General features: G+C 45.4%; 1 protein-coding gene across 2 annotated transcripts in view; it reads right to left on the bottom strand.

Annotated features, from left to right (window-relative positions):
* The window catches only part of DKK3 (dickkopf WNT signaling pathway inhibitor 3), a 35,701-nt gene extending 9,331 nt beyond the window's left edge, over positions 1-26,370 (bottom strand). Inside the window, exons 1-4 of one of the 2 annotated variants that reach the window (XM_035119042.2) lie at positions 26,220-26,370; positions 24,686-24,913; positions 7,888-8,022; positions 7,017-7,100 (exon numbers count right to left, since the gene is read on the bottom strand). In XM_035119042.2, the coding sequence (XP_034974933.1) occupies positions 7,017-7,100; positions 7,888-8,022; positions 24,686-24,889 (423 nt within the window). In that variant the 5' untranslated portion in view covers positions 24,890-24,913; positions 26,220-26,370. The other variant, XM_035119050.2, reaches the window with a different exon arrangement.
* Positions 26,371-26,830: the final 460 nt, after the last annotated feature.

The raw sequence follows: 26,830 nt of genomic DNA, 5'->3' as shown, positions 1-26,830 counted from the left end.
TATCACATGCAGCTAAGATTTACTAGTAGCAGATTGCGACACTGCAGTCCTACACATTGCTTTGTGCAAAGTTATGTGGTCAACCTATTACTTGAAAGTAAAACATTTCCTTTTGCAATCACATACAGTACATGCAGAGTTTGTCCTAGGTCACAGAAAACAGCAAAACAATTCTGTGTTGACCTCCCTGGATGCACTCATTCAGTAATACTGGATCAATATATTATGTCAGGTCATATCAAAGAGCTGCTACAAATGGTACACAAGAATCCAACATCTTCCACAGCAGTAATAAAGGGGCAGACAAGTAAAAAAGTGATGGATATATTTCAGGCTGAACTGGATTCCTAGTTGGATTCCTTTCATCAGATTCTCAAAAGAGTACATGACTTCGCCAAAAGGTTAAAAATATTGAACGGAAGATTTTATTGCAAAGCAGTTTATCGTGCGTTTAAATTTGACATCTTCCTTGTTTCCTAGGCTTGGGGCAGATTTCAATTTCAGACATTTTTTTAAAAAACCCTGAAGGATTAATATCTTAGCAATATTGCCATGGACCTCATCAGATGTATTCTAGCTTAAATACTTTCCAAGTACTTTTGCAGACAGTATAAGCTGTGGAATGATGTGGAAAAAGGCAAAGAGCCACTTACACCACTATAATTATATAAATGGCTATAGTGCTATACCGAGAAGAATGTTGAAATCACAAATCATAAGAATGCTTCCTCCTCATTTCTTGGCTATGTAGTTGGCACCTTACTGACTTAAAGTCACGCTGACAATGGAAATCAATGGACTTAGATTACTTGAGACCATTGACTTCAATGGGTCTATCCAAAATATGATTAATATTCCATATCACTCTTAGAGTACAGAGCTGTACTTAACAGGAGAGTGCCTAAATTAGGCTTGATACAACTAATATTTTAACAACTCACTGTATTAAAATAGAATCACTCTTTGCTGTAGGGGTCACTGGGCCAGTGTGTGCATTTTGAATTTTAAGAAAGTGTTGTGGGTACTAGCCACAAATGGCTGCCATGGAGGGGCACTGCATGACATAGTGTGACATAACAAAAAGCATACATCCTTCTATTAGCCATTCCCCAATCAATGGGGAAAGGCACCTGTATTTAGCACTACCAACAGCATTTCCTGACACTGTATGCGGATTGGGCCTCCTGCACAATCCACCCCGCACAATCTATTGGCAAAAGCTGCTGCTTATGCACCTATTTTTACTTAGCCTAGCCTACCTCACAGGGCTGTTGCAAAGATAAAGGGAGGGAAGGGAGGATAATGTACACAACCTTGAGCTCCTGGGTGGGGTGGGTAGCAAGGTAGAAACATAATACCATTCACAGATAATGTTGAGAAAGCAAGAAAAGCAGCTTTCTTGCTTTAACAGCAATGATTCACTATCTCAACAAACAGTATTTCATCATCTGACTCAGTTCCTTTGTATCTGCAGTGGGCAGACTGTGGTATAGTTTAATCTAAAAGAAAAGAAAAGAAAAGAAAAGAAAAGAAAAGAAAGCTTGAAGTTTGAAAACAAGTTAGTTGTAGTTGTCAAGAACTGCCAACTTTCCACACCGATTACAAGTTGGTTAGGGAGGCCTGTGAAATTTAAAATATAAGAAGTCAGGGAACCCCCTTAGAGTTTGTCAACATCCTTCAGAATAAGTCCCGATTCTGAGCAGCTAAACCAGGCATAGGCAACCTGGGCTCTCCAGACGTTTTGGAACTACAACTCCCATGATCCCTGACCACTGGCCCTGTTAGCTAGGGACCTTTAAAGTCCTAAATGGCCTCGGTCCCGTAAACCTGAAGGAGCGTCTCCACCCCCATCATTCTGCCCGGACACTGGGGTCCAGCACTGAGGGCCTTCTGGAAGTTCCCTCATTGCGAGAAGCCAGGTTACAGGGAACCAGGCAGAGGGCCTTCTCGGTAGTGGCGCCTGCCCTGTGGAACACCCTCCCATCAGATGTCAGAGAGAAAAACAACTACCAGAGTTTTAGAAGACATCTGAAGGCAGCCCTGTTTAGGGAGGCTTTTAATGTTTAATAGATTATTTTATTTTATTTTTCTGTTGGAAGCTGCCCAGAGTGGCTGGGGAAACCCAGCCAGATGGGCAGGGTATAAATAATAAATTATTATCATCATCATCATGGGAGTTGTAGTTCCAAAACATCTGGAGAACCAAGGTTGCCTATGCCTGAGCTAAACTCACCTGGTATTAGAAGCTTGTTTAAATGGGTCTCAGATTCCAAGACCAGCAGTAGAATTGTTAACAGCAACTTTGGCCTCAAGAACCCAGAATTCAAGACCTATCAGTCATAATGTACTCTTCTTATGCTAGGTGGAATTGTGTTTTCAAAGGCTCTCTTTTATGAGCTTCAGGAAAAGAACACTTGTGTAATTCTATGAAATTCTATGCATTAAATTCTGATAAGCTATATAAGCTGCCTAAAAGGAAGTCAACATGAAAGCAGTTCACAAGCACTTGAGACTAACAAACTTGAGGTCAACTCAGCCAGAAAACTCAGTTTCCCTCACTGGCACCCAGGCTGTTTCCTTTTGCATTATCTTGTAAAAAAGTAAATTGTAAATTGCACCCAAACTTTGCATGTAACCTTCATCTACCTGAGATCTGCTTTTGCTACTATATAAAGTAACTTAGAAAATACTTGAAGAGCTGCAAATAGACAAATGTCTTCTATAGTGCATGCAGCTTCTCTATGCCAACAGCTTATTTAAAGCTATGATAGGTATCCATGGGAAATCTGACTTGGAGAGTCAGAGATTAGGGAGAGATGGGCTGAGTGCTGACCATAAGTCTGTAATCCATCTACTGGGTAGACATAGTAAATGCACATCTGTGAAGACTGCACATTCTCTATCTGCAGTAACTGAAAAGAGGAGAAAAATCTTGAGGGAAAATGTTCTGTCTTGTCAGGAAGATTCTGAATTGTAAGTTTATGTTTTTATTCATTTAGGTTTTACATAATTTTATTAACGTTTGCATGAATTCCATTTCATTTTAGTATTTCTTTAAAGTGGGACTTTAAAATACTAAATAAATACTAAAATGCCAGAGAAGTCCAGCACTTTCAGGCTTGTCTATATTTAGTTTTACGTATGTGGGTCAGAATTATCTTCTACTGATGTTACCTTGTGTCATGCAAGAAAGATTCATACCTTACATAACTAATTTTTAATACGTTGTGACTTAAAGGTCTGGCCTACATTATCTTCTGTTGTTGCAAGCTGGATCAGAACTTTCCATGACTCACCACTGAGCTGTGCTTATGAAACACTCTTTCTAAAAAGCAAACTGTCTCTCAAGTTGTGTTGTGGAGCATTATGGAAAATTGTGGGAGAATTTGTTCTCTCCTTTGAACATTAGAAGCGCGTAGAGTTCCAGGGGCAGATGAAGCCACTACATGTGCAAGATCTGTCAGACTGCATTCTTGGTATTCAAGAATACCTTGGGTCCATGCTAACTGAAACATCAACTACCCAAGAAAACCTGGTCGTTTTCTACTGGTCTTGCAACTTCTATGGCAGGGATGGGAAATGTATGGCCCTCTGGATGTTGTTGCACTCCAAGTCCCATCCGTTCCAGCAACAATGGGCAAAACCAACGATGATGTGAATTCAATATCTGGAGGGCTATGGTGTTCACCTTCTTTCCACTGGAATGTTTCCAAGTGCAACAGAACTACCATGCAGATTTTTGTCATGCATTATTTTGACAGGACGAAGGAAAAGCTCAGATCCGCTGTGAATAAAATGTTAGTTTGATGGCAGTATTCTTCTGGATCGCATTCCTGACAACAGCTAGCAGTGACTCAGCCTTCGAGAAAGCTCAAACAAACACTCATTAGCAAAAGATGCTGGAAAAAACCCTTGAAAGTCTTAATCAGAAAAAGGGAACAAATAAGATTTTATGTAGCTGACACAATAAGCTTAACTTTATCCAAGTGGTTCCACAGTTTATATTAGTCATTCCTCTATGCTTCTTTCTCATGCATTCACTGGATTCAGCTGGACTGAGAGGATAACACACACACACACACACAGAGAGAGAGAGAGAGAGAGAGAGAGAGAGAGAGAGAGACTAGTTCACCCCATCAGCATTTACTTATTGCGTATTCATGGACCTGATCCATGTGTGGCGTGGAAGCTTCTTATTTAGGGCAATAAGATTTGATAGGGTTCTATCTTAGGTTCATTTATTGTACTGGGTCTACTCTGGGCTTGAATTAGTTGGTTATCACCTATATGCTTTAAATTTTCTACTGTGGTGCTTTCATGGTTTGGTTTGGTTTGGTTTGGTTTGGTTTGATATTGATTTGTTTAAATTGATTATCAGTCCCCCTTGGAGTGAAGTACTGCAGGCTAGGGCATTTTAACAAATTAACAAACCAAACAACCTATAAATCAATTTAGCACGCCAGCATTCTTTTTGATGGACTATAGCAGCTGCAGGTTGCAATATTGTTTACACCGGCCAATTTGATTTGGGATCAGCAATAAGCAGCAAATGATGAGTACATGGAAACTGAAGTGTCATCTTCCCGCATCCATCTCCATCACATCACGAATATACTGCATGAGCCAAGAGCTTCCAGCATTTCTGTATCATCCCACTCACCATACTCCCAGTTTATACCCATAAATTTTCAAAAGCAGGTGACATTTTATACTTTTGCCACCCTTTAACATTGGACAGAGACAATGCTTTCCAAAAGGCTGAAGACTCGTCGGTAAGACTGCAGACACAGAGGCTATGGGACTTTGCTTCTTAGTGCACCTCTTCTGGGGAATTTATTCAAAAGCAATTCTAGTAACTTACGTTCCCAAAGACAAGGCCTTGCATACAATTAACTAGGGGGCTAATGTTTTATATCATCCCGTATATGTTAGGACTTGAAGCAAGGAGCAGATGCCCAGCAGCCTAGCTTTATACATTCAGGTGCTTAGCAAACCAAAAACAAGAGGATTTTTCCTCAGACTTCTGGTAAGTTTCTTCAACCCATACAAATTGACTAAGGAACGACATGCACCACACATTTAAAGCACAGATTTAATTGTTTTACTTGCTGGTTCTTTATTCTTGTTGCTTTTTAGAATTATCACATTTTAATATTCTTTTATTAGCTGCCTTGCACTTATGTAGGGTAATATGTAATTTAAGTATTTTAAATAAAGTATATTTACTAGTAACACCAGTGTTTATTCCTGCACAGTCTTCAAGGCTACATCATCACTTATTGCTATCAATTATCTTTTGAGGCTTTCCAATATTTGTTTCAGAATCCCTCTGATCAAAAACAAAACAAACATGGATTATGATCCACAATTTCAAAGCAATAAAAGCTCTAAAAAAATAAAAGTATACATTGTTCCAGACTAAAAATCTGAGAAATTATTTTAAACTTTGTCAATATTAAATGCAGGTTTAAGAAAATATCCAAGTCGCACCACAATGGACAGCCACAATTTATTCAGCTGCGTCAGCTCACAGCTCAAGTTCACAAAACTCTTGGATGAAAGCCTAATATCTATGTCAGTGCCATCAATCGCAGCTGAAATCTGAGTAAGGAAGAGTTGGTCTGAGTATGTAAATGGCGCCTCTTCAACAACACAGCACCTTCCAAGAACTGGACTCTGGTGCCAGTACTGGCAAAAAGCCCAGTTCCTGTTCTAGGGACTAGGAATAGATATTTTCACTTGGGGGCCAGAAAGGACATCAGCTGAGCTGTCACCGAAATGGCAGTGTGAAATATGCTCCTTTGTGAGGGGAGTGCTAAAATAAGGCTTTGCTTCTTTTATCTTTGTGTCCATGTTATTTAAAGTAATGTTTTAAAAGCTATATTGACTTCAAGAAGCTTTTCTTCTAAAAGCACGAGACTTAGGCAATTTTTTCAACTGCTATATTTAATGTCAGCTAGAATTTTACCTACTAATAGCAAAGCAATTCAGAGGAGGGAATAAGCCAAACATCACAAGGTATCTGATGAAGTGTGCATGCACACGAAAGCTCATACCAAAATAAAAACTTAGTTGGTCTTTAAGGTGCTACTGAAGGAATTTTTTTATTTTATCACAAGAGAAGATTTGTCCTCCCCTGCATTATGCCATGGCTCAGGTATCGAGTGATCTGATGGTTTAAACTCTGGCATAGCTAATGGGATGCACAGTGACAAATACCTTAACCGGTACAACACAGCATTGTGCAAACTGGGCAAGTCAGACTACAATGCATGCAGGATTTGCCGAAAGTTTGCATGCCATTCACACATGTTCCCGAGGCACAACATTGTCCCTACACCACCTGGAGAGACAGGGTAGAAACAAGCAACTGAACCTTGTGTCTAGCATTAGGCCCATTATTTACACTTAAGTTCTCTGCATGAGGCACACAGCAGTCTATAAATATAAATCACTGAAACAAATGGACCGTCAATCAACCCTAACAGTTTAGCCATTGTTCTAGTTACAGGTAGGTAGCCGTGTTGGTCTGCTGTAGTCGAAACAAAATAAAAAAATTCCTTCCAGTAGCACCTTAGAGACCAACTACGTTTGTCATTGGTATGCATGCACACTTCTTCAGATACTCTGAAACAGAAGTCACCACCCTCTCACTATATATAAGAGTCTGGTGACTTCTGTTTCAGTGTATCTGAAGAAGTGTGCATGCACATGAAAGCTCATACCAATAACAAACTTAGTTGGTCTCTAAGGTGCTACTGGAAGGAGTTTAACCATTGGGCGCTATCCAACTAAACAATTCCACTACTTTGGGCTCTGCACTAGAACATCCTCTCCCACTCTTCTCCCTCGTTCCATGCCTGCTCTGGAGGAGTGAGAGAACCACCAGATTTTTTTTGGGGGGGGGGCAGGGAGACAAGAGGAATGGATACTGCCCATGATATACAGTGCTGGACATCTTTTACTCTGGAAAGTTCGGAGTTTGTCTTCACTTTTCAAAAGCAGAAGTCACTTACATGATTCCTTTTGCTCTCTCCTTCCCGTATTGATGTAATAATAGTTTCAGAATAGCTAGTCGATCTAGTCCTGTTATCTGTGGCCTAATATTGCAAATAAACACAGTACATAAAATCAATATTTTAAATTCATTTCAGTCAAACAGAGATATAGGGCGTTTCTAATCCCCATGTATTAATCCCTATGGTTGTTTTTTTTTATATCCATTATTTTTATACCCATTATTTTGAACTACCACCAAGGACATGATACATATGAAAGATATGAGAGGCGCACATTTTTCAAAAAAGAAAGTATGAAATTTACTCCTTACTATGTAAAGAATATTTGGGATGCTTTGTTCACCAAGCATGCAACAGAAATGTAGGGCAGTGTTGCAGTCCAAGGCTGTAACCATTGTAGGAGCATCTCTAGACTACTTTCCACAGACCTCAATGCGAGTCAAAAGGAGGCTACCAATGTAACTATGCATACTTACTTGGGAGTAAGCCCCGCTGAACACAATCACACTTATTCCGAGTAGACTTGCATAGGATTATACTGTAATAATACATTTCTGCTCAGCTTGTCAACACCCAGCTAAATATGCCTTTTTCAATGCCTTGGCAATTTCCCTTCCATATATGTTGGGCTCAGACCACTGAAGCTTTTATAGGCAATAAGCCAATACCTTGGCCTGGGCCCAGGCATTGGAAATGGAAAAAAAAGGTACTTTACTATATTGTTAGCACATGGGCAGCATGATTCTGCCAGCGGTTGTAAACTTTCAACCAGCCTCCCAGGGGCAGTATAGGGTAAAAGATATTATAGAAATCCAATTGTTACCACGGCACAGACAATATAAATTACAGACAAAATGCAGCTCTTTACCTTATTAATTTCTTGGTGACTATGTATGGTTTTATTTCCAATTTTTGTATCTGTGTCCGACTCATTGTGGTAGTTGGCAGGTAGCTTCTCAAAGTCAACTTCTATCCTTTTAGAACCTTCTTCCTCTGCCTCCATCTAGCAAAACCATGATCAAAACAAGTAATAAATACTAGGCAGCATCTAAAGCAATTATTAATTATAAGCACCACTCAACAAATTATGCATATTATTGGAGACTCTACATTCTGCCTATATCAATGTGACCTGGCCCCGATCCCATAACTCTCCAGAAAACAAAGTAACTCCCACTAAAAAAAAATAGCCTTCAAAGAGGGCAAGGACACAGTTATTTGCAAAAATAATATCCACGACAGACAGTCACAGGCAATCAACTCCAAGGACTGTGAGTGCTAACTTGATCAATTAGCTTCAAGCACTGACAGCTGACTTCCAAGAGTTACTCTCAAAATGCTGGCCATTGACAGCAGCAGCCTTGCCCAAACCAGCCCAGCAGCATCAATGCTCCCCACACTGCTGTAATTTTACTTGCCTTCAGAGTAAACAAAGTAGTCTTCTGGTCTTTGCATGCCCTGAAATGGACTTCTGCAGGGTTGGGGGTGAGGGATTTCTTGTTTACTTATCTGGTTGGCAGGCACACACTGTGGGTCTTAAGCAAGCTAGTCTCTGGGTCTGACAGGTTTGCATGCCCTGAAGGAGTTTTGCAAGTAATCTGTGACTGTTTAAACATGGGGGTTCATTTTGATGGCTGGAGCAGGCTGTCAAGTTTGCTGAACATTCATTCTAGGAAAAGCTACACCTGTATATCTGCCTCCCCTGCAGCTTTAAAAGCACAAGAACCCTGTGTGGAGAAAATGTGCTAATCACAATATAAACACTGGGAGCAAGTCCGACTGCATTCAGCATGGCTAACTTCTAAGTAAACATGCACCGGACCGGACTGAGTAACCCAAGGCGTTTGTAACGTGAGGTACCACTGTATTCCAAAATAACTTCCTTCATAAAGACATGTGTGAGGGACAGGGGATATCGCGAAGTCCCTCCCCTCCTGAGTTCAAGCCAATCCCCGAGCACAGGGGGAAGCAGAGAGAGTTCCGATTCCAGTGGGGAAGCAGGAAGTCGTGTCCGAGGCTCAGGCAAGGTAGAGGAGCCAGGGTCCCAGGTGGGACAGGAAGGGGCGAATAAGGGCGGGAGACCCATCCCCCCAACTCCGGAATTACGCAGAAAGAGGAGGGGAAAGAGGATGGGTCTGCCAAAGCTTTTGTGTTGGAGAAAGACGCGCCAAAAGCCATTAGGAGGTTCTGAAACCGACTGACCACATCACTCCGTGTAAATAGCAATGACTTAAGCACTGTAAATACGCAGCACCAATAAAAGAATAAAATGCAGAGCTGCGTAGCGTCGTTACTCTGAAGTAGTCCACTCCGGCCACTGTGACAGCAACCTCCTAATCCTTTTTGGGCTACTTTGGAGTTGCCGGGATGAGCGTGTCAGAGGCGGAGAGATGGCGGCAGATCGCGGAGCAAGCCCAGCAAGAACTGCAGCAGCTGTCGCTGCAGGCGCAGGGGGAATTGAAGGCAGCTAAAGAAGAGACTAAGAAGGTCCAGGACGACCGGCTACAACTTGCGGAACAGGTGAGAGCGCTACAGGAAAGAGAGCAGGAATTAAGGGCGGTGGCGGTAGACCTCCAAAACAAGCTGGATGCAGAGAAAAACAAGGCGGGAGGGGCACCCCAAGTCCAAGTGCTGCCAGGAAGGAGAGCCGGGACGCTAGTAAGCAAGTTTAATGGAGACCCGAAGGAATATCAGGGCTTTGAGACTGAGATTGTGTATGCTCTTGAGCTGCACCACAATGAGTTCCCTGATGATGAGCACAGGGTAGCGTTTATTGTGGAGCACCTTACCGGGGCAGCCAGGGAGTGGCTAAGACCGTTAATTGCAACAAAGAATCCTTGCATGAAGAATGTCAAACTATTTCTAGAAGGTTTGAAAACGATGTATTCGTCCGATAGTCATATGGACCAGACTAAGGAGGAACTTCACAATTTACGCCAAGGAAATATGACAGTTCGCGCGTATTGGGCGAAATTCACCATGCTGGTGCACAGATTGGGGTGGGAACTAGAGTCACCCCCAATGCAAGCGGCGTTCTACTTGGGGTTGCATGAGGAGGTGAAGGATGAGCTCTCGAGAGGTCCAAAGCCCAGTAATATGGATCAGCTGAGCAAAGCGGCTCTGGCGGTGGGGGTGAGACAGGAATCCCGGTGGAGCGACAAGCAAGCAACGCGCGCAAAGCGGGCTTGGTTCCCACGGTCGCAGGAGAAGCCACTCCCCCAACAACCCTTTCAAGCCACGCCTGGGGCCAGTCAGGACCAGGAACCCATGCAGATTGATAACGCGCGCGCGCGGGCTTTTCAAACCCCAGCGGCGCCAAGACGCAAGGAGGGAAGGGGTGGGAATTGCTTTCTCTGCAACTCCCCCCAGCATCTCGTCAGAGACTGCCCACATCGCAGGGAGTGGCGAGGAAAGGCGGGAACGGTTGTGCCCTCCCCCACTGACGCAGCACCACAGCAGGGAAACGGGAAAGCCTGGCTGCAGGAGACAAGGGGCAGCAGCCAGGCACAGTCAGCAGACAACAGCCCCAGCCCACCCACCCGCACAGAGAGGAGCAGAGCCAGCCCACCCCTCCCAGAGCAGGAGTGGTTCTAGAAGTGACGCTCACGCTCCCAAATGGCTATCCCCTGACAGTCCTCGCCTTAATTGACAGTGGGGCGTCAGCGAACTTCTTCTCGAGGAACTTTGCAGAAGAGCACCAGATCCAGCTTCTGCAGCTGGATTTTCCTCTGCACGTGGCGACCATTGACGGCAGAGAGCTGCTGGGAGGGGCCATCACTCATCAAACCCCCCCCATGAAAATGACGGTGGGAAGGCACTCAGAGACACTGGCATTCAACGTCACCACCATCTCAGACCCCCCCATCGTCTTGGGCATGAGCTGGCTGGCGCGCCACGACCCCTCCATCAGTTGGCACCAGAGATGCATCACTTTTGGATCGGACTTTTGCCTGGAACATTGCATGCAGCACCAACCAGGGGAGGGGCCTCCGATAGCCACGGTGGCCACCATGCACGTCAAAGGGGGTGAGGCGATACCCAAGCCGTACTGGGACCTGCAGGAGGTCTTCAGCGAAGCGGAGTCCGACCACCTACCCCCACACAGGCCTTTTGACTGCCAGATCAACCTGGTGCCAGGGGCAACTATACCCCCAGCCAAGCTGTACGCCATGTCAGACCAGGAACTGGAGGATCTGCGCGCTTTCATCGACAAGAACCTCAAGCGGGGGTTCATCAGAGAAAGCAAGGCAGCAGGGGGCAGCCCGGTCTTCTGGGTGGACAAGAAAGACACGCAACAGCGCCGTCTGGTGGTGGATTTTAGACGACTGAATTCAGTGACAGAGCCAGTGGCTTTCCCCATGCCCAGAGTGGATGATCTCCTGACAGCGGCACGCAGGGGCAAGATTTTCACCAAGCTAGACCTGAGGGGGGCGTACAACTTGATCAGGATCCGGGAAGGCGATGAATGGAAAACCACGATGTTCACGCCTCTGGGCTCTTTTGAATATCTGGTGATGCCCTTCGGGTTGCAAGGGGGCTCAGCATGCTTCCAGGCCTTCATGCACCACGTCCTGGGGTCCCTCCTCTTCAGGAAATGCTTGGTCTTCCTGGATGACATCCTTATTTACTCCAATGACCCAGTGCAGCATGTGAAAGATGTCAGGGAGGTGTTGCAGCGCCTGAAGGAGAACCACCTGTATGTGAAGCTGGAGAAGTGCAAGTTTCACACCAAGGAGGTGGACTTCCTGGGCTACAAGCTGTCAGACAAGGGGCTGGCGATGGACAAGGACAAGGTGCAGGCCATCCTGGACTGGCACAGCCCCAGGACGCGCAAAGATGCCCAACGCCTACTAGGCTTCGCCAACTTCTACAGGAAGTTCATCAAGAACTTCTCTCGCGTTACGGCTCCCATCACTGACTGCCTGAGAGGCAAGCAGAAGTTCAGGTGGACACCAGAGGCGCAAGCAGCGTTCGAAAGCCTCAAGAGGGTGTTCGCCTCAGACCAGAACCTGTTCCACGTGGTTCAGGACGCGCCCCTACGCGTGGAGACAGATGCTTCTGATAAAGCTGTGGGCGCCATTTTGTTGCAACTGGACGCCAACAGAGAGTGGAGACCCTGTGCCTTCTTCTCCAGGAAGTTGACCCAGCCAGAGCGAAACTACACGGTGTTTGATCGGGAACTTCTTGCGATCCACGCTGCGTTCCAGCACTGGAGACACTTCCTGGTGGGCGCCAAGCACCCCATCCAGGTGTGCACAGACCACAAGAACCTGGAGTTCTGGAGAACTGCCAGGGTGCTCAACCAGCGGCAGATACGGTGGGCAGAGTTCTTCTCGAACTTCAACTTCTCCATACACTACATCCCGGGAGAGCAGAATGTCAGGGCGGATGCCCTATCCCGCAAGCCAGAGTACATGGAGGAGGAGGCGCCACCGGCACCCAGGCACATTTTCCCCCCATCAGCATGGTCCTGCGGAGCAGCAGTGGTGAGCGAGGCAGAACTCACAGCACTGACGGCAGCGGATGAATTTGCCAACCGCATCTTCAGAGAACTGAGAGGGGGGGGAGCAGGCAAAAGACTTTGCAGAACGCAGGGGGCTGCTTTTCTACAAGGGTGCACTGTACCTGCCCACCACCCAGCTTAGACGTACGGTCCTCAAGCAGATGCACGACAACCCAACGGCGGGTCATTTTGGGAGGGACAAAACCACTCACCTAGTCATGAGACACTTCTGGTGGCCAGGGGTGAGGGAAGATGTTCGAGACTATGTAAGGGGCTGTGACACCTGCCAGCGGGCAAAGGTGGTCAGAGCAGCGCCACCGGGATTGCTGGAGCCCTTAGTCACGCCACACAGGCCGTGGGAAGTGGTGTCCATGGACTTCATCACAGATCTGCCTTCTTCCAGGGGCAAGACCACAGTGTTGGTGGTGGTGGACCTCATGTCCAAAATGTGCCATTTTATACCGTGTGCCAGGGCGGTCTCTGCAGAAGAGACAGCCAAACTGTTTGTGGATCACGTATTCAGACTGCATGGATTACCCTTAAGGGTTATTTCGGATCGTGGCCGCCAATTTGTTTCCAGGTTCTGGCGGCGGCTCATGAACCTCCTGCAGGTGGAGGTCAGCTTGTCGACGGCTAGACACCCGCAGACCAATGGACAGGCGGAGAGGGTCAACGCCATTCTGCAGCAGTACCTGAGATGTTACGTCAGCCAGAGGCAAACGGACTGGGTGGATCGCCTGCCACTGGCAGAATTTGCCTACAACAATGCGGTGCACGTCTCCACAGGGGTGTCGCCCTTTAAGGCCAATTACGGGCGTGACCTCAGATCTTTCCCAGAGAGGGAGGGGGAGGAGGAGGAGGAGGGCCCACAGGCTGAGGATTGGGCAGAGGAACTGGAGACGGTGCACCAGCAGCTCAGAGAACACTTGGAGAGAGCCAAGGAAGCGTACAAGAGGGGGGCAGATCGCCACAGGCGACCGGGGGAGGTCATTAGGGTGGGGGACAAAGTTTGGTTGTCCTCGGAGGGCCTTCCCATCAGAGGGCGATGCAAAAAGCTGGCGCCCAGAAGGTTGGGCCCCTTCACGGTCACGCAACAGGTCAACCCGGTGGCATACAGGCTGGCACTGCCAGAGGACATGAGGGTGCACCCAGTGTTTCATAGATCGCTGCTGTCGCCGTACAGGGAAAGCAGCAGGCTCCGAGACAGCGAACAAACCCTTGAGGGAGGGGGGGAGAGGGAAGGCAGGGAGCAACTCAATGAGGCCACAGCCATCCTGGATTCAAGGTGGGGGGTGGGGGGACTGGAGTACCTCATGGCATGGGAGGATGCTCCACCGTCCCAGAATGAATGGGTCCCAGCCACTCAGATACAGGAGGAATTCCTGGTAGAAGAATTTCACGCCCTCTTTCCCCATAGACCCAAGCCCTGGCACATGGAAAGGGAGGGGGAGGGGGAGGAAGCACGGGAGAGCAGTTCACCATGGCGCTGGGAAGCGGAGTTTGAGGAACCAGAGGATGAGGTATGGGTGTCACCGAGATCCACCCAGTCAGAGGAAGGAGCAGATTGGCAGAACATTTTTACCCCCACCAGCTCTGACGCCACAGACTTTTTGGGATTCCCGTCCTCCCAGGCGGAAGGGGGGGGCTTGCAGGACTGGGGGGAGGTGTTCACACCAACGGGCTCGGAAAGCACTGAGTTCTTAGGCTTCCAGTCGTCACCGACACCTGGGGGGGACCTGGGGAGGGGTGAAGGAGAGCTTGGGAGGGGGGTGGATGTGAGGGACAGGGGATATCGCGAAGTCCCTCCCCTCCTGAGTTCAAGCCAATCCCCGAGCACAGGGGGAAGCAGAGAGAGTTCCGATTCCAGTGGGGAAGCAGGAAGTCGTGTCCGAGGCTCAGGCAAGGTAGAGGAGCCAGGGTCCCAGGTGGGACAGGAAGGGGCGAATAAGGGCGGGAGACCCATCCCCCCAACTCCGGAATTACGCAGAAAGAGGAGGGGAAAGAGGATGGGTCTGCCAAAGCTTTTGTGTTGGAGAAAGACGCGCCAAAAGCCATTAGGAGGTTCTGAAACCGACTGACCACATCACTCCGTGTAAATAGCAATGACTTAAGCACTGTAAATACGCAGCACCAATAAAAGAATAAAATGCAGAGCTGCGTAGCGTCGTTACTCTGAAGTAGTCCACTCCGGCCACTGTGACAACATGTTTGCTGCCTTTTTCATAGGAATGATGTATTATTCCAGCGTGTAATATCTAATTATATTGTGATGATTAACAAAACCCTATGCATTCTACTCGGAGGTAAGTCCTGTGGGGCTTATTTTCATGTCAGCATGCACAGGACTGCAGCCTTGCAGCGCTACCAACAGCTCTGCTTCTTATCCCTGACTCTGACTCTGCATATGGTTGGCTGCCTTTTCCTCCACACCACCAGCCACCACTGGCTAATACTACAGGTGGGGTTAATCATAACAATTTTTTAAATTATTTATACCCTGCCCATCTAGCTGGATTTCCCCAGCCACTCTGGACAGCTTACAGCATATATCAGAACATACTAAAACATCAAACGTTAAAAATGTTCCGTTCCGTTCCATGGCACTCTTCGTAAGTCGAAACCTTCGGATGTTGAAGCGTCCATTTTGCGCATGCACAAAGCGCGATTTTGCGCTTCTGCGCAGAATGAGCACGCAGCGAAAATACTTCCGGGTTTGCTAACTTCGTAAGTCGAAACCTTCGGAAGTCGTGGCATTCGGAAGTCGAGGTACCACTGTACAGGGATGCCTTCAGATGTCTTCTAAAAGTCAGATAGTTATTTCTTTGACATCTGAAGGGAGGGCGTTCCACAGGGAAGGTGCCACTACCGAGTTCCCTGTAACATCGCTTCTTGCAGTGAGGGAACCAGCAGAAGACCCTAGGAGGAGGACCTCAGTGTCTGGGCTGAATGATGGAGGAGGAGATGCTCCTTCAGGTATACTGGGCCGAGGACATTTAGGGCTTTAAAGTTCAGCACCAACACTTGAATTGTGCTTGGAAACTTACTGGGAGCCAGTGAAGATCCTTTAGGACCAGTGTTATATGGTCCCGGCAGCCACTCCTAGTCACCAGTCTATCTGCCATATTCTGGATTAGTTTTAGTTTCCGGGTCACCTCTAAAGTTATCCCTACATAGAGCACATTGCAGTAGTCCAGGTGGGAGCATGCACCACTCCGGTGAGACAATCTGCAGGCAGGTAGGGTCTCAGCCTGCATACCAGGTGGAGCTGGTAGACAGCTGCCCTGGATACAGAATTGACCTGTATCCAGCTGTGAGACCAAAATGACTCCCAGGCTGTGTACCTGGTCCTTCAGGGGCACAGTTACCCCATTCATGACCAGGGAGTCCCCCACACCTGCCTGCCCTCTGTCCTCCAAAAACAGTCTTGTCAGGATTCAACCTCAATCTGTTAACCATCATCCAACCGCCTCCAGGCAGTTAAGCAACTGAATTGTGCCACCTATAGGAATCCATTACAGATACAGTGGTACCTCAAGTTAAGAGCTTAATTCGTTCTGGAGGTCCGTACTTAACCTGAATCTGTTCTTAACCTGAGGTACCACTTCAGTTAATGGGGCCTCCCGCTGCTACCGCACGATTTCTGCTCTCATCCTGAAGCAAAGTTCTTAACCTGAGGTACTATTTCTGGGTTAGCAGAGTCTGTAACCTGAAGTGTCTGTAACCCGAGGTACCACTGTATAAACAGAACCTACTGTGTAGCCTTTGGAATTAGAAAATTAAGCACGAGTTTTACATGATTTTGGCTTTAGGAACATACCCCCTGCACAAGTTGAGGGCTTACTGTAAACACAAAGTTATCTTGTCCCATTTGGGTATTTGATGTGTGCTAGAAAGTGTGGTAAACAGATATAAAATGTAATGTAATACTTCTGTCCAGCCAAACCTAGAAATGCTGCAATTTATAAAAATGTTCATGTGACAATTTTTTTCCAGAGAAGCAAACAGAGAAGGAAACAGACAGACACACCCATTCATGGGAAAGAAAAGGAAAGAGAGACAAACAGAATTAGTTCACTGATAAGAGATTGTAAAGACTACTGCACTGAAAGTTCTCTTTTCATTTGTTAGCTACTATTTCATTTGACAGAGAAGCCAGTTTGCTGTGCTTTTGTTGTCACTTGTTAAGGGATGAGAATAATCCACCTCTCCTATTCAATTATTTGCCTATTCCTGTACTTCCCAAGATAGATGTTTGAACTGTCCTAACACATTAGAACTATGGAACTAAGAAACTGTGTTATGTTTGCTTTGAGCAAACAGAAGGCAAACCTATAATCAGGCTAGAGCAGATGGCTAAATGCATTCTCAAGTCAAATTCACCACCCACCTATATTGTAATCTAGAACCAGCCCGGTCATTAAGGCAGGGTGAGGCGTTGCCTCATGTGGCAGAAGTACCCCAGGTGGCACCTGCCACCTCCACCAGTGGTGCAGATATTTTACAAAAATATTGACCAAAATTGTGCAGGATATCACCCCAGATCACTGCAATCTTGCCTGAAATTGATGCTGATGGTGGTGGCATTTCTCCTCCAGCAGTGTATGCAACGGGGCACAAGGTGGTGGCAGAAGCAGGTGTGGTGGTGGCAGCCTCAAGTGGCAAAACAGGACACGCCACCCCTGTTGCAATCACAGATCACTCCCAGGAGGCTCCACTTGGGGCTATTCAAAAACAGGAGTTGGGACTTGTGAACAAGCTTTTTATATCATTTGGGGTAGGAACCACAGGTAAGATTAGAGGTGAGAAAAATTAAATATTCATTCCCAGTTCATGAATAAACAGATTAGCCATGTCCTCCAGTTTAACCTATTGCAAGGGTCCAGAATTCAGGGCAAGGAGGTGTTTACATAACCAGGGATCAGGTCTTAACAATTGGCATGCCAACCAGGCCTTTGGTCAGGGCCCAGTCTGACCCCCCTCTTCCTACAAGACCCTGTATATAAGAGGTTCTCTAACTCCTCTCACCGGCTCATATAAATTGCTGAGCCTGGTGATTCCCAACCCCTAGTCATAGTTTGATGGTTGCTTCTGATCCTATTTGATTTTAATCCAATTTTAAGCTGTATTTGAGTCGATTGTTGAATTTTATGTATTAATGTATTTATATTTTTTTATGTTAGCTGCCCTGAGCCCGGTTAGGTATGGTTACCAGACGTCCCCGTTTCCCGGGGACAGTCCACGGATTTACAAATCTGTCCCTGGACAAAATCCATCCCCAAAATGTCCCTGGATTTCATTTAATGCCCCCAGATTTATATTTTAAGTGTTTTAGATTTATTGTTGTTGTTGTTGTTTAGTCGTTTAGTCGTGTCCGACTCTTTGTGACCCCATGGACCACAGCACGCCAGGCACTCCTGTCCTGCACCGCCTCCCGCAGTTTGGTCAAACTCATGTTCGTAGCTTCGAGAACACTGTCCAACCATCTTGTCCTCTGACGTCCCCTTCTGTTGTGTGATTGGTTCAACAGCACAAGACACATCATATGGGGACTTCCGGAGAGGCAAAATGGCGGGCGCCACGGTAGCAGGCAGCTCCTGAAGCCAGTCAGAGCCAACTACGCTACCAGACTGGCTCTGGGCTGCTGAGACTGCTGCTGCCATTGCTGAGGGGGAATCGGGGATGCCCGGCGCGGCAACTGAGGAAACCGCTCACCCCTCCCCCTTGTGACCTAAATCGATCCAGGAGCGAGAGCGCCTGGCCACCTGGCCCACTGCCCAGCGGCGCTCTGGGGCCAGGAAAACCCTGGAGCCAGCGCAGGGTGAAGGAGAAGGAAGAGTGAGAAAGAGGAAAAAGAAAAAAGAGGGGAGCCCCAACATTGCCACACCACTGCCGCCATTTAGGAGGGTAGGAGAGCACCAGGAGGGCAAGGACATGTGGGCGAGCCCAGGCCCGACCTGAGCCTGCTCCATAGCGGCTAGCGCTCCAAGAGCAGGCCGGGGCCCAGAGGAAGGCTGTGTGACAGAGCAAACCACAGAAGAGAAGATATTACTTCTTTGTAATAGTAATAACTTTTTTAAAAATAACTTTTTTCTCTCTCTTTTTTTTTAAAAAAAGTGTCCCTGGATTCTTTGAAAAAAATATGGTAACCTTACGGTTATGGCTGGGGAGGGCGAGATATGAATAATAATAATAATAATAATAATAATAGTAATTATTATTATTATTATTATTATTATTATTATTATTTAATTATTATTATTATTTATTATATTATAGCTTACTGGCAGCAAGCACAGAATGTTACTGAACAGATTACGGATGGAATTCAACATACTACTAAGGAGACCATTCCGTCAGTGCAACTGTTTCTGTTTGCCCAATGGAGTGATATCCCTTCTCCTTCCACTATGTGCAGTTCTGGAGATTTTTAATACCCTCCAGAGCAGTTTTTGGGGAGACACAGGAGGTGCACAGGTGGAGGGGGGAAGTCCTGTTATGCTTGTGGGATTCCTTGCTCTGACTTCAGCTAGAATGGACTAACTGGGTTGGCTCCAGATAATCCAAAGAAGAGTCAAGCTCTACTCATGAATAAACAATCCCATCTTCCCATGTGTACACTGTTCAGTTCTTCAGCACAAAGGACACAGACTATGTTCAGGGTTGCACCAATTTTAACAATGTAAGTCACATGTTCAACTTTAGGAAAAGCATGTGATGTGTTATAAATCATAGAATTGTAGAGTTGGGTGGAAATTGTTTATATTCCTTACCAACTCTCCTTTCCATTTACAACTATCACTTACATTCTTGTGTGCTGAAATATCCAAAACCAAGCTACAGTGTTATGGAAAAAGGAAAAGTGTTCTCACTGTGTAAACCTAATACACTGAAGGATCATATGATGGAAATTCTGGCATATGCTTAATGATACTTAGCTGTTCCTACATTACAGGAAACTTTCCCTAGAGGTCTGTTTTCCACTGAAATGGGAGTTCCACTGAAATGGGAGTCCTTCCAGTATACGAGGCACATATATATTATGTATTACGGTTGGTTTTGTTGTCAGTTGCCCTGTGTGGCATGTAAGCATCTGTATAGGATAGGAAATTTGGCAGCAGCATGAGGAAAGGGCCTTCTCAATATCTGAACTCAAGCAGTGGGGCTTCCTCGATGGAGAGGTCTGCTTAGTCTCTCTTTGACTTTCTGTTATTAAGGCTTTTGGCCTGTGGGCTGACTTTATTTATGGCTTGCCTTAATATTTTAATGTGCCCTTGTTGGTGTCATTGATTTATTTTACTGATAATGAATGGATTGGCCCCCAACAACAACAATTTTTTATATTTCATTGTAGAGCAATTATTTTCAATATGTGTTTGTTTCATTACTCATTTTAAAGAAAGGCATTATTTACTCACAATGTGCAAACCTATTTTAAGGCTTTTATTTGGACAGCTGAAGTATCATTTCAAAGCAAACTGACACAGCTATCCAGTAACTAAAGTATGGGGTTATAACTTGCATGAACCAGCAATTCAGCAATTAAACTGTGATTGGGATTAAGTCCAAGGCCATATGTAATTAGAAATTGTCTAATCAGACTATGTCTTTTTTTGTGTGTAAATAATTTTTATTGGTTTTAGAATTTCAAATTCAACAATTATTTTCCATCAAAGAGAGAGAGAGAGAGAGAGAGAGAATGAGAAATACAAAATATACAACATGGAATATAAGAACTAAAACAAAAAAACAAATCTTTTCACTTCCCTCCATTTCCTTTTCTGGTTCACACACACACATACACACACAGAGAGAGTGGGGGGGAGGGAGAGAGACTATGTCAACAGGAAGTTAAGAAGCGTAGAAACCTATAGCTTTTTCAAGAATGGACCCAGAAGTGTTACAAAGGCAGAAATTTAAAACCAAATACTGTATAGTAGTAAGATTTAAATTTATATCAATATAATTTAATCATTCCCATGTTAACAAGAGCCCTCTTAAATGTAAGTGTTAGGAAGGAAATAAAAGTTTTTACTTAGAGAAGGACCATTATTGTTCTCCTTTATCCTATGAAACATGAAGGAGTAGGAGGACAAGGATTTCCCAGATTCCTGCAGCAAAGGGAAAAGCTATAACCAGTGCTTCAATTGTCAACACATTTCTGGAAGGCAAGCCCACTGATTACATTGTCATTTAGTTCAAAGTGCTGGAGGGTGCCAATAACAGAACACAAGGCAACACTGATACTGTATCTCACCAGTGTCAGTGAAAAATGTTTTGAGAGCTAGAAGCAGAAGGTAGAGGCAGTTTATAGGTACCATGACCTTTACAAAACATTTTTTTCTGCCACGTACTCAGTGCTTGATATACAAAATTAAGTGCCAAGGGTTCAACCTTGCCTGGACATACCGTAATTTTTTTTGATAAGAAAGATTTTTGCCTAATCCCAGACACAGAACTATGAGCTGTTCCCATCTACCCAGAGAGACAAGGAACCTGAATAGAGTCAAAAGCATTCATCATTTCACATATTCCAAGCCTGAACTTGACAGAGATTCTAGGCTGAACCTGAGCTCAAATAAGCAATGGATGTTTTAGAAAGGAAGGAAGGAAGGAAGGAAGGAAGGAAGGAAGGAAGGAAGGAAGGAAGGAAGGAAGGAAGGAAATTGGGGGTGTGGTGATTATTTTCCAATCTAGAGTTTTCAGAAAAGGAAATGCAACCATGCAAGAGTAAGCTATTAAAATTCAGGATGAAGAAAAGTGCAACTATATTCATTTCAGTCTCTCAGGAAAACAAATTTGAAACAGCTGGGTTACTCTCAACTATACAAACAGAAACCTTGTTCTCTCCCTCCTGCTGCTCCATCAGAACCACTGAAATTTAACTACTGGAGCCCCACAAGAAAGAGACCATTAGCTTTTCCACAAAGAAGTTGCAAACATATCTTAAAAACAACAACAACAACTGCTGGCCATAAAAATAAAATCTTCAAGTTCAGACAGTAAGACTTTCACCCTCTTTTCTGTCCCCTCGTGAAACACAAGCTACTTTTAAGATTTATGTTCCTCAGCACTCACCCTTCCTTCTTTGGATTGCTGCCAGTGTTAAAGGTGAAGGAAAATACATCATGCTTACACGACCCTGTTAAAAAGCTTTTACTGTAACTCTTGAGAAACTGACATTTTCAAATGCAACTTTGGACACTTGTTTCCTCCGAACAAGCTTTTATTGTTAGAAGCCAAGTTATAAACAATTGAACTGATGGGTAGGCATGCAGTTTGTAGCAAATAAAAAATGCTGTGAAGCAGCAGGATAAAGGGAGGAGAACAAGCTAAATCTGGAGAAACAGACATTATGATAATCTCTCAACAGAAGAATTATTTCTGTGCAACAGTGTACAGGATGGGGAAAAGTTCCCAAACCAGGAATCATAAACAGTGGACAGTTAGCAGGGACATAAAGCAAGTATTCAATAACATCCTTTCCAGCCAGTTTCTAGTACAACAAATGCACAGATTTAATACATTTGTTGGGGGAAGATGCAGACAACACAAAATCAAGCAACGCCTTCTTTCATTTAGAGAAGTGTTTCTGTTGCAGGGTTACTACATGCAATCAGCATAATTAGAAGCTTATACCATAAATTGCATGTGAAATATTGTTGCATGAATATAAGCACACATAGGAAGTTGAACTAGTGCAAACATTACTGGTAAAAAGTGAAACTAATTCTATGCCATTTGTGAACTGACCATTTCCCTGCTGTATAACTCGATCATTTATGTTGTCCCAAGATAAAATGGCCACCAACACCAATCAAGCCCATTCTTTCATCCTAGAAGCAAACTCCTCTGCCTCATTACGGAGACCGTTTTTGTTTTATTTCCAGCCCAATCCTTTTCACATTTACTCAGACGTCAGTCTCAATGTAATCAGGGTACAATCCTAGCCCCACTTACCTGGGAGCTAGCCCCATTTAATTCAAACAGGACTTAATTCCGGGGTTGTAAAGTTAGGACTCTCACTGCAAAAAGGTAAGGTTTTTGGAGCAATAATATGGAAGTGGGTCATATTGTACTCAAGACTAGATAGGTTTCAAGCAGCTGTGTCTATGTTTCGCTTCAGGTCATGTATATGTTCATTTGAGTTTGCAGCTAAGCTCCATTCATTCCTAAAGTCTTAAAAGAATACTCAACCAATTGTTTATTTTTTAAAGAAATGTAATCTAAGCATACGAACTAATATCTCTAAACAAGGCTCAGATGAGCTAGCTGGGTTATTATAAAACTTAGGCAAGCATTTAAAATACTTGTAAACACATAAGCAACTTTGAGGGTCTACTGGAAGGCACACATTTTTTGGGGGGGGGGGTTTCCTATGCTCAACAAGGCTTACTCACTAGTAACTATACTTAGGACTGTAGCTATCTTTCCCCCCCCCCAAAAAAATGTTGTTTCCTATATCTCACCCCATGCCCTGTAGGACATAACTTTATCAGTTTAAAAAAGTGCTGAGCAAATTTCTTCCCCTGCATTAAGATAATTCTCCCCCGCCCATGAGGTGAGAATGGGATATAGTACTACTATTGCCAATGTAACCTGTTCATATGGATCTTCCATATCACATTCAATGGTTCCTTAGTGTCTTTTACGTCACTCAGGAAAGCTATGACCATTTCCTGCTGTAACAGTATATAATGACAATGGTGAAAGATGCCCCTGGGTCCAGAGGATTGCAAAACCATATTCTAGAACAGGCATCCCCAAACTGTGGCCCTCCAGATGTTTTGGCCTACAACTCCCATGATCCCTAGCTAACAGGACCAGTGGCTGGGGAAGATGGGAATTGTAGTCCAAAATATCTGGAGGGCCAAAGTTTGGGGGTGCCTGTTCTAGAATCTAGATATATGTAACAGCAGAAGAAAGCATACTTAGCAGTATCCAGAACTGGAAGGTAAATGTAAAAATGCATGTGAAATGTAACTGGGGTGTGTAATAAGCCTGCCAGCATTGCTTCAAAAGCAGATCAGAAGTCCACATTTGCTGATTTTATCCATCATGAAATTAGCAGGGGCAGGAACCACATATTGGGCTGTGTAGTAATAGTGTGAAAGCACCCCAGACAACTAACTGCAGCAAATCCCTCACATTATCAAAATGTTTAATGAGACTAGGGAACAAGGACAAACTACACCCCCACCCTAGCATTATTGGCCAGAAGAAACACATGCAACTTCAGAGAAAGAAAAGAGGAATGGGAACAGCAGCTAATGTACTCTCCTTTGTGCAAAGTGAAAGTGGAGATTTGTAGAAGACAGGAATGGATGCCTAAAGCCTGCTTCTTCCAAGCTCTGCACCTGGATTCATGTGAACAATAACTTATTTGTACGGTATCTGCAGCTCTCATGGTGCATGCATTTTAATATTGTGATAAGTAAACTATTCTCTCACATTCTTTCCCTCACCCCCTTCTTTTGGCTCTGGCATCTACTACTTCTGTCGAAAAGTGTTACACTAGGAGATCCTGCTAAGATTCTTTGAAGCTATGCTGCCTGCAGATATTTTTAATGTCCTTCAGCAAGAACTCCTCCATCACTCACAGATGCCTAGAACAGAGAGGATGCAAGTGAAATAAATGAACTGTTGGTGCAGCAATAATGAAAGGTGGACACAGCTCAAAGCCTGTTTCCATATCCCCAATGGTTTGCATGCTCATTATCCAGACAAGTAGCTCAGGAAGAGAACCCTTACTATCTAAATCAGGCATTCCCAAACTCGGCCCTCCAGATGTATTGAGACTACAACTCCCATCACCCCTAGCTAACAGGACCAGTGATCAGGGATGATGGGAATTGTAGTTCCAAAATATCTGGAGGGCCGAGTTTGGGAATGCCTGATCAGATTGGTCCAGTTCCTGGCAAACAAGCAAAAATCCACCAATCCACCATTCAGGGAACTCTCAACAGTTTTCTCCATGTTTTACCACACTCTCATTGTCCTGATCAACCCAACCGTGAGTTTTCAAGCAAGTATTTCAAACAAACAACTAGTTCCGTTTTGTCAGTATGTTTTTTTAAAAAAATGTCACACTGTTTAGTATTAAGATTAAGCTTCTGCCCATTTCTCATCCACAGCTGTACCAATCGATCTGGACAGCAAGTCTTACCTCTTGGACTGCATTCCTCAACTTGTACTGTGTGTCCTCCATCAGCTCTTCTACCTCTCGGAACATTTCATTCAGACTAGCTTCATCCTTGGGAAAGTTTAGAAGTACTTCTTCAGGCTGCTCATCTCCATCTGAAGCAGGAGCTGCGTGAGCCACCCCAAAAAGGACAGCCAGCAACAGGAGCTTTGAGCCAAGCAGGAACATCCTCAGAAATGTCTCACCAACTCCCTGGAAATAAATGCCAAAAAGAAGACGACGAAGATGAAGAAGAAGCCATTTTCATGATACAGGGAACACACACACCTTTCTTCCTAATCTTTAATGGTGTGCAAACTACACAATGAAAACACATTTTTCTGCAAAGAATTCTGCGCACTGTAATTTAAGGGATGCTGGGAAAAATTGCCAAGGGGTAAACTGCAGTGCCCAGAATTCCTTGAGAGGAAAATGTGCTTTATAGGTATAGCAGGTAGGAAACACCCAAGCATATTCAATCCTCATTGAATCATAAATGGCTTTGGGATGCCTCATGGAAAGAGTTTCATAATAAGAAAGTTGTTCCAGGGTTTCTCACCTTAAAGTTTTCCCCTCTACCCCAAAACATTTCTGCCCACTTTGCAATTCTCCCAGGTTTGCTGGTGCTTCCCTCTTTCCTGTAGGGGCTGCAGAAGGAAGAGCACTTATCCTTGAACTTCAAAACCGAATATGCAGTAGAAGACTGTGCCTATCGCTGGGCATAAGCTTTCATAGACCACATACATCCCAGACCACAATAACGTGGAAGCATTTTCCAGCACCACCCCTCCTCCTATCCCACCTCTTCGTTGTTTCAAGGAAAGGGTGTTTGGACAGCCGTCTTAAGGGGGCAGCTTTAAAGAGTGAGGACGCCGTGCTCTTGTTTCATTTTTAAAATTTATTTATTTGGTTTTCCAAATTATAATTCCAAGTTAGGACGCCGTGCTCTGAACTCATAAACAAACGTCGCAGCAGCGCGACATCCTCAGACAACAGAAAGAACCCAGGTGCCTCTTATGCTGCAGAAAGAGCCCACAGGGAATAAGTGGAGGAACACGAGCCCACTTCAAGTTTCTGCAGGAGAGCTCTCCCTTCACATATTATGGGGTGGAGAGGGAGGAGAACAACGACTTCGATGCACGAGGGCCGTTTCCCCAGCAGCCAGCTCAGCCCAAACATTGGAGGACGGCGGCGAGGAGCCCACTCTCCTGCCCTTCTTTCCTTCCCGCTCCTGGGCGCGCGGACTCCATTCCCGCCGAGTCCCACGGAGCTTCTTCTTCCCACGTCAGCGCGCGCCCAGGGCGGCCGCCTCAGCCCCGACCCCACCGCGCGCGCCGCCTCATCAATACAGTACCTGCTTCTTGCAGAGCCGCCCTCCGCCCGCGCACCCGTCCGCGCCACAAGCCCAGAGGTAACCGCTCTCTACTGCCTTCCCGTAACTCCAGGCCAGCGCGCGCGGACCGCGTTGCCCTGCTTGGGTGAAGGATGCTTTCCCCCACCTCCGGAGTTGGCTACTCACCCGCCCGACTGCTGAGGAAGGAGACGCCAGAATCCTCCCTTCTCCTCAACAGAAGCAGGCGGCTGTGGCTCTGGCTGCTGAGCAATATTCACCGCTATTGGCTGCAGGCGAGGAAATCCAAACAGGCGCCAACATGCAACTACGGCTGAGATGAATGAAGTGGGAGGAGCCAAGAGACTGGGGTCCATAGGGGGGGCGGGAGGGCTAGTAGCTGCTCAGCTGCCACATGGATAGTTGGTTGGGGCTGTTGGGGGCTGCTCAGCCACGGGTGGAACCTGAAAGGGGAGGGGGGCAGATTGTCACTCCAGCCCCACAAAAAAGGGGGGGATCCCCGCGGGCTGGATGGAGAGGCCAGGTAAGCACGTGTCATCTGTGTGCCACAAGATGGATCTGCTCTAACCTGCTCATATTTTCTTGGAAGAAAGTTCCTTTGGCTTTCTTTCTTTTTTTAAAAATATTTTTGTTAAAATGTTTTCTTAGGTTACAAAAGTATGTGCATTGTCTCATTTTTCCAGGTCGTGAGTGCAAAGAAAAATAATAAATGAATAGAAAGAGAACTTACCAGACACCCCCCCTTCTCCCCCAACCTTACAACTCTAATGTCTCACATG

The sequence above is a fragment of the Zootoca vivipara genome, chromosome 1, assembly GCF_963506605.1.
Source record: "Zootoca vivipara chromosome 1, rZooViv1.1, whole genome shotgun sequence".
NCBI classification, from domain to species: Eukaryota; Metazoa; Chordata; class Lepidosauria; order Squamata; family Lacertidae; genus Zootoca; species Zootoca vivipara.
Note: the sequence above shows the minus strand (reverse complement) of the source record. Positions and strands in the feature narration are given on the sequence as shown.